The sequence below is a fragment of the Bos indicus x Bos taurus genome, chromosome 6, assembly GCF_003369695.1.
Source record: "Bos indicus x Bos taurus breed Angus x Brahman F1 hybrid chromosome 6, Bos_hybrid_MaternalHap_v2.0, whole genome shotgun sequence".
Classification (NCBI taxonomy): Eukaryota; Metazoa; Chordata; class Mammalia; order Artiodactyla; family Bovidae; genus Bos; species Bos indicus x Bos taurus.
This window is the reverse complement of record NC_040081.1, coordinates 59,325,389-59,333,846: the sequence shown is the minus strand read 5'-3', so window position 1 is coordinate 59,333,846 and position 8,458 is coordinate 59,325,389. Positions and strand designations below refer to the sequence as shown.

Here is an 8,458-nt window from a genome sequence, read left to right as displayed (position 1 = left end):
GCTAAATGTATAAATTATTCTATTTTGGAGTTTAATAAAGTTCAAAGGACTTTAATATTAATTAAAGTATTACTTGAGAGACACAGTTCTTTAGAGACACAATTCTTAATTGTGACATCAGTCAAAAGACATAATGGTATGAAAACATAAACCTAGCTAATCCTGGTTCAAAAGCAGACCCCTATTTGCTACAGTAGTAGTAGTTAGTTGCTCAGTTCAGTTCAGTTCAGTTGCTCAGTTGTGTCCGACTCTTTGCGACCCCATGAATCGCAGCATGCCAGGCCTCCCTGTCCATCACCAACTCCCAGAGTTCACTCAGACTCACGTCCATCACCGAAAATAAATATTTTTAAGTCACTTTTTAAGTCTAAGTTCACTCAAACTCATGCCAATCAAGTCAGTGATGCCATCCAGCATCACCAAAAATGCCATCCAGCCATCTCTTCCTCTGTCCTCCCCTTCTCCTCCTGCCCCCAATCCCTCCCAGCATCAGAGTCTTTTCCAATGAGTCAACTCTTCGCATGAGGTGGCCAAAGTACTGGAGTTTCAGCTTTAGCATCATTCCTTCCAAAGAAATCCCAGGGCTGATCTCCTTCAGAATGGACTGGTTGGATCTCCTTGCAGTCCAAGGGACTCTCAAGAGTCTTCTCCAACACCACAGTTCAAAAGCATCAATTCTTCGGCCCTCAGCTTTCTTCACAGTCCAACTCTCATATCCATACATGACTACTGGAAAAACCGTACCATTGACTAGATGGACCTTTGTTGGCAATGTCTCTGCTTTTCAATATGCTATCTAGGTTGGTCGTAACTTTTCCTCCTCAGTGGTGTCCAACTCTTTGTGATCCCATGGACTGTAGACCACCAGGCTCCTCTGTCCATGGGATTCTCCAGGCAAGAATACTGGAGTGGACCTCCATTCCCTTCTCCAGAGAATCTTCCCAACCCAGGAATAGAACCCAGGTATCCTGCACTGCAGGCAGATTCTTTACCATTTGAGCTACAGGGAAGTCCTTTTTTGCAACAGCAAAATAGTTCAAATTAGAATAAAAGTTGTGGTACAAAAATAAAAAACTTTTGACACTTTTCCCTTGAAATTACCAGTTCAGTTCAGTCATGTCCAACTCTTCATGACCCCATGGACTGCAGCATGCCAGGATTCCCTGTCCATCACCAACTCCCAGAGCTTGCTCAAACTCATGTCAATCAAGTCAGTGATGCCATCCAACCATCTCATCCTCTGCCGTCCCCTTCTCCTCCTGCCCTCAATCTTTCCCAGCATCAGGGTCTATTCCAATGAGTCAGTTCTTCACATCAGGTGGCCAAAGTACTGGAGTTTCAGCTTCAGCATTAGTCCTTCCAATGAATATTCAGAATTGATTTCCTTTAGGATGGACTGGTTGGATCTCCTTGCAGTCCAAAGGGACTCTCAAGAGACTTCTCCAACAACACAGTTCAAAAGCATCAATTCTTCGGTGCTCAGCTTTCTTTATAGTTCAACTCTCACATCCATACATGACTACTGGAAAAACCATAGCTTTGACTAGATGAACCTTTGTTGGCAAAGTCAAGTCTCTGCTTTTAAATACGCTGTCTAGCTTGGTCATAGCTTTTCTTCTGAAGAGCAAGCACCTTTTAAATTTCATGGCTGCAGTCACCATCTGCAGTGATTTTGGAGCCCCCAAAATAAAAGTCAGCCACTGTTTCCCCATCTATTTGCCATGAAGTGATAGGACAGGATGCCGTGATCTTAGTTTTTTGAATGCAGAGTTTTAAGCCAGCTTTTTGACTCTCCTCTTTCACCTTCATCAAGAGGCTCTTTAGTTCCTCTTCGCTTTCTACCATAAGGGTGGTGTGGTGTCATCCTGGAGGAAACTTCTTTGTGTTGAGGATGGGGTGGAGTGGAGTGATGGAAGTCCTCTGTCTCATCCTTTTGTCTGTCCTGCTGGTCTTTACTGGTCCCTAAGCATGTAGGCTTTTGCAAATGAAAGTTAGGAACACTCCTTTGGTTTTCCTTTCTGCTGATCAAATCCTTCCCCTAAAGTAATGGAAGAAGAAAGGCCTAACTGCTTGAATGGAGGGGAGAAGGAGGGAAGTGGAGATTGTGACCATGTGAAATATTAAATATTAAGTTATGCATAAAAATGTACTTTAATATTTAAACCACTAACCCCACCACACCAAATGAAGGATATCCTCACATTGAGCAGTGGTTAATGTATTTTATTAAATTAAGTATGTAATTTGCAAATGGTTTCATAAGAAATTTTAAAAGCAAAGTTATAAAACAGTTTCAATAAAAAAGTACAGAGTTAACAGCAAAATTACATTTTCTTTATAGTACAAATAAAAGGATTTTGTCTCTAATAGACTGTTTGAAAATCTTATAATATATTCTCCAACTGACAGTTGCAATATTATATTTTAATGAGAAGTCTCATGGTTAATTCTCAATCACATGTTAATAAATGGTTTCATCATTTGGACCATAAAAGTCATTTGCTCAACTTTAAGGAAAACAATGTCATCATATAATGTGAAGTTATAAAAAACTCTCCGGGATGTAGATGCATTCTAGCCTTATTTCTCTAATAAATTTTGCAAAGAGACATTAAGTAACACTGTAAACTTGAATTACATTTAAAAATAAGCACCATTTACATAAATTCTACCTAAACTTACTTTACCTTTTAAATGACAAGGTTTTTTGGCCACACAAAACATTTAAATCTGTTTTCTTTACCATGTAAATAAAAATAAGCAATATTTAACCACAACACAGAAAAATTATCAAACTTCACCTCTATTGCACAACGAAAAAGCAATTGGAAAAAACAGCACACATTATTTTTGTGTCTTTTTTATACATTTTGTCATTTTCTTAAATTGAGAGCAGTTAAAACATTGTCAGAGCAATTTCCTGAGTTTCAAAGTTTCCAATTTCCAGCTCAGAAATAAGCAATCTTGCTATTATATATATCTTTTTTCTAAGCATACAAAACACTTGAATTTAAAAAGGACAAAATAAAGGATTGGAAACAATCCAACAGAATTATTTAGCTTTTCTCTCCAAAATGTGTTATAATACACAAGACACTTTAAAGTGTTAAGTCAGGGTTTCTACTATACAATATGTCCCACATTTAAAGGCCTTAGAATTTCAGGCAGTACTGAAACACTAATACATGAATAAATCTCAACTTGAAATAATATAGAGATACATGAACAGCCAATAAATGTAAAACAAAATACTTCCATTTCTCCTGTTTAAGGAAGGAAATGAACAGACTGAAAATACTGTTAAGAGTCCCTTCTGTTCAACCCCGCTTTCCCTGTGGTTTCCACATTAGTGCTCATCGTCCCCTGGGAGATACTGGTAAGAGACTATTGAAAGAATATAATTGTTATTAAAATCTTCCAAAATTACAGAGCTGTTGTATTTCTTAAATATTAATAACTTTGCAAAGAGCCATTCTAGTAAGTCATATATATTAGCACAAATATACCAAAACATACACAAAAACTCTGATAAGCCCCTCATTATCTTTAGTTTTGACACACAGGATTTAGAAATGAGTAAAAGAGAAAAATTTGATAATCCTCAAACTCTGTTTACCTTTGGCATACAGGATTTAGAAACAGGCAAAACAAGAAAAGAGCCATTATAAAATTTTCTTTCATAATTACATGTTGCTTAAACTATGCTAGATAGTGGGATAGAAGCCAATTTGATACTAAACAACTTTACAAAAACATTTATAATGCTCAATATTTCTCCATATATTTACGAATGATGATTAAGAAGAAATGCCCTAGATTTACCAAAATAAAGCATAAAACTAGAGTTGGTACAGTTCAAAACATAAGTTCTTTCATTTGATTTCTGCCCACAAAATACCTCACCTCTTGTTCTTTTTGACTGCTCCCATATTAATCATAATTATAATAACTAATATTGAAATAAAGTCTAGTTGAAACACTCAAAAGCGATGTCTTTTTTTTAAACTGGGATGAGGAAATATAAAAACACAGAAAATGAGTATGCAGCTGCACACACTTGAATAATTCTAGGTTTTAGTACTGTTATACACATTTCTTAAATCATATCAATTTATACACAGAAAGGTTTTATTTCATTAACTAACAGTTGTAGTTTTATAATTAAAGTTGTTGAAAGGAATTGTTTTATTTTTAAAACAATTTAAACAAGTATACAACTCTTCTAGACCTCACAAAAAACATGCCAAACTGTTGGCATTTTTAACAAATTACCACAAATGTAACAATGTGAATAATACTTCAACATCAGTTACTATTTCTAAGTAACAAACATATATTTTTATGGAAATAAATTCAATGATATGGCTCTTCTTTTACAAGCATGCTTTCATGATATATAAAAACATGTTTCTGAATTTTATTTTCATTAAAATGTCTGTTCTTCTGGAAATTCTTTCAGTAATAGCGCAATCCTAAATCCTATCACCTCTAGTCCAAATAATTTTTAAGCTTATCAAAAATCAATACAGTTGTTTGCTAAAACTACGTATGTTGAAAATACCCTTCACATCCAAAGTCAGATTTATTTAAGCCAGCGTCTCATATTGGAAAATTATACTTTATCACACTAAACTTGTGTAAAGGAAGTTATAACTGACAAGTATACTAACAGGGCTTTTTAACCTGACCAAGAAAAAAGATGTCAGTGAGTTTCCTTTCAGAAAGTTGGTTCTTTTTAAAAATAAAGGTAAAAAACTTTTAAATTGTAAGAATTTCTTTTATGATTATATTAAAAATGTTTTCTATATCTGTTTTAAGTTAATAGGATTTTGACCTTCTCTAGTTTAGAAATTACATGCCTCAAATACAAAATATAGCTCTTTAGTACTGTCTTCAATAAATATCATTTACACAGGCAGTGCTATAAGACTAGGAGCAGTTCTAGAAGACAGCAGCACTCCTTCTTTGAAAACTTGTCTGCCTATAGAAGGTATAAAACTGCACCATAATCTCAGACCCCAACTTAACTTCTAGGAAATGTACACACCCAGAAAGAAGGAACAAAAGGTAAGCGATCACAACCATATACAAAGAAGAAGTACAACAGAGTGTCTTCCTTCCTGCAGAATATGGCAAAATGATTTTTTGTATTGTTTTGAAATCAAAAGCACTCAAAGGTTTCTGTTAGATCTCCTTTCTTTCTGTACTACTACAACTAGATCTCAAAGCATTTTAAATACCTCTCGTAGAAGCCTTTAAGACTTTATGAAACGTCAAACAACAATTAATATAAAGGTTAACATTTTCTGTCTGAGAAAGTATCAGAGCATTTCAATCTTTAAAACCACAGCTGATAATTTTCTTAGACATCTGGTAATCAATAAAAATTCTCTTTAATATCTTTAATAGATAACATATTTGGCATTTGAGTAAAAATTAAACGTCTCTTGAATTTTGAAAAACATCATGTTTTTCTGTTTATAACTGGACATCACTACTAATAAAACATACATTTACGTAAAATTGACTAAATCACTGCAAATAAAACTAATTTTAAGCTACAAACCTTCACACTTTTTAGTCAAGGATGTTTGTTTTATTTTAGCATGACTTTCAAGCACCCTGGTTTAATTTCAGAGAATCTGCAAAAATGAAAAAAGAGTTAAAGATAAAAATTTCAAATTGATTACAAAATATATCTTGTAACCAATTCTAAGTGCCTATGCTAAACATAATATTCACTATCAAAGCACTCTCCTTTAAGTTAAATCAAGGACTAATATCTATGCTTGTGTTCTTTTTAATCTACTGTCAAAATAAATACATGACTAAGGCTGGGGATTACTCCTAACAGCAATCTTATTACAATTTAAGATTTTTAAAAATTCTCAAGCCTGATTTTGATGTTAATGAATAACAGTAAGCTGTACGAAGGATATGATGATGTCTGAATTACATTCTCTCTCTGCATTATAACAGCACCAAGAAGAAATTTCCATAGGTAAGTCTGATTTATCAGAACATGAAACTCCCTCAGTGTGAAATTTAAAGAAACACCACCAGTCTCTAAAACAGACGATTAATTACAATATGATAATGTTCTAGCCTATTTCTTTTGTAAAAGTAACCCTAAAATGTCATCTGTTTTCATGCTCAGAATTAATGTTACATCTTTCTATAACATAGCGAACATTTTATTACATGACATAAACAAAACAGGCTGTAATAACTGAAACTAGAAGGGAAGGAGGGCACTGGGATTCCTCAGGGAATCTATCCATCAACAAATCTTTCTTCTTGAACTTGTCTTGCCATTGGCTGTTACGAAAAAGGACATTTCATATTTGCCAGCTAAGACTAATAGTGGCACTTAATTTAGGAAGACGTATAAATTCATAACTGACTAGAGATTTCCACTAAAGTTTAAATACATACAAATTATAACCACATTTTAGCAGGAGCTCCAAATTCTTCCAAAATCCACAAACATGTACTTCTTTTCAAAAGAATTAAACAATAACCTTAGGGTGTGAGGAAAAGGGGATGACAGAGGATGAGATGGTTGGATGGCATCACCGACTCAATGGACATGAGTTTGAGTAAACTCCGGGAGTTGGTGATGGACAGGGAGGCCTGGCGTGCTGCAGTCCATGGGGTTGCAAAGAGTCGGACACGACTAAGTGACTGAACTGAACTAAACTAATGATATGTATAATCTAACTATCTTAAATAACATAAAAAAAAATAATATACTTATTTTCTTTTAAATTTTAAATCTATGATAGAAATAGTTTTTTTCAAATGATTACTTCAAGAACAAACCATTTTTCTTTCATTTCTGGTTTACTAGACATCATAAATCCAGAAAGGATGTTACATATCATAATCATGAATTTGTGGCTAAAATCAGATGGTTAAATTTAGTAAACTACCTTAAAAAATTGTTCTGAGCATACTATTAGTGTTTATTATCTGCATATGGGCAACTGCCATTATCGATAACAGAAATCTATACTCACCTAAAGTTATGGCTTGTGAGGTATTTAATGACGGCTGGTTTGATGCGTGCAACTCCTCCCTGGCTGTGGTTTCCTCTCCCCGTTATCACAGAGAGATAGGGCTTACCACCATTCTGCTTAAATTCTGTTACAACAGGAATTGGAACAGTTAAAATTTATTTATCTTACATTCTCAACAGAAAACAAACCTTTACTCAAACACATATGAAATTGTTTTCATGAGGATTTAAAGATTTATTACTTCAAAAAGTCCTACACTGATGTTTTTAAATGTATGTTTTATCTTCTATACTTTTAAGTATAGAAGCTTCATAGCAATTGATCCACCTAAAGACTTGAGTGGAACTTCTCCTGTCGGGAGAGAGACATGCATGTGCTACTAGAATTTCTCTCTGAAATAATGATGACAACGATAATATTAACGATACTGAACAATTATTACACACATGGAGTCAGGCATCACTTTAAGTGACTTACATTTATTAACTAAGAATCTTTACAACAACTCTACTAAATACTCCGAAGCCAGACAGCTTTGATCTTTATTATAAGCAGCTCTGTCACTAAATGACTGTGTATTGGGACCATGGACAAGTTTCTTAGCCTATCTGTGCCTATTTTCTTGTCAGTAAAATGGGGTATGAGGCAACTGCTTTATAGGCTATCACTCTCAGGAAGAGCCATTAGCAAACCCACTAATTATAGCATGGACTGCAGTGTTACTGTTAAAGATAATCAATTATTAACTTAAGAAAGTCTTCCAAATAGATTTTAAAATATCAAATGAACCTGAGCCTCTTAAAAGACCATAGCTCCTGCTTTGGAAATGAGCCTGTGCAAATAAAATATATAAATCTGGAAGTAACAGCTACAATAAAATAGCAACAACAAAAAACCTGTTTATAATATGAATTGATTTCACAATTCAGTAGATATTTGCTCCTCAGTTTTAAATAGCACAAGTTATGACCTTTAGCATAAAATACATGTACCCATAAACATTCCATACTCTGTTCATTAAGTTGCCATAAGACTCTGCTGCTGCTGCTGCTAAGTCGCTTCAGTCGTGTCTGACTCTGTGCGACCCCATAGACGGCAGCCCACCAGGCTCCCGTGTCCCTGGGATTCTCCAGGCAAGAACACTGGAGTGGGTTGCCATTTCCTTCTCCAATGCATGAAAGTGAAAACTGAAAGTGAAGTAGCTCAGTTGTGTCTGACTCTTAGCGACCCCATGGACGGCAGGCTACCAGGCTCCTCTGTCCATGGGATTTTCCAGGCAAGAGTACTGGAGTGGGTTGCCATTGCCTTCTCTGGCCCTAAGACTCTAGCAGATCCACAAACATTGTTTTTCAAGTCTCATATCTCCTAAGGCAATATTTAGTCTGGAATTAAAGTGGACATGTTGCTCTTGTATTTATAATTCCTGTGTAAACTCATCT

General features: G+C 34.9%; 1 protein-coding gene across 5 annotated transcripts in view; it reads right to left on the bottom strand.

Annotated features, from left to right (window-relative positions):
* Positions 1-2,202: 2,202 nt before the first annotated feature.
* Positions 2,203-8,458, bottom strand: part of N4BP2 (NEDD4 binding protein 2) — a 70,769-nt gene continuing 64,513 nt past the window's right edge. For 3 of the 5 annotated variants that reach the window (XM_027544314.1, XM_027544312.1, XM_027544315.1), the window contains exons 16-17: positions 7,020-7,143; positions 2,799-5,642 (exon numbers count right to left, since the gene is read on the bottom strand). In XM_027544314.1, coding sequence (XP_027400115.1) covers positions 5,597-5,642; positions 7,020-7,143 — 170 coding nt within the window. In that variant the 3' untranslated portion in view covers positions 2,799-5,596. Of the gene's footprint in view, positions 5,643-7,019; positions 7,144-8,458 lie in introns of all 5 variants that reach the window. The other 2 variants (XM_027544313.1, XM_027544311.1) reach the window with 2 other exon arrangements.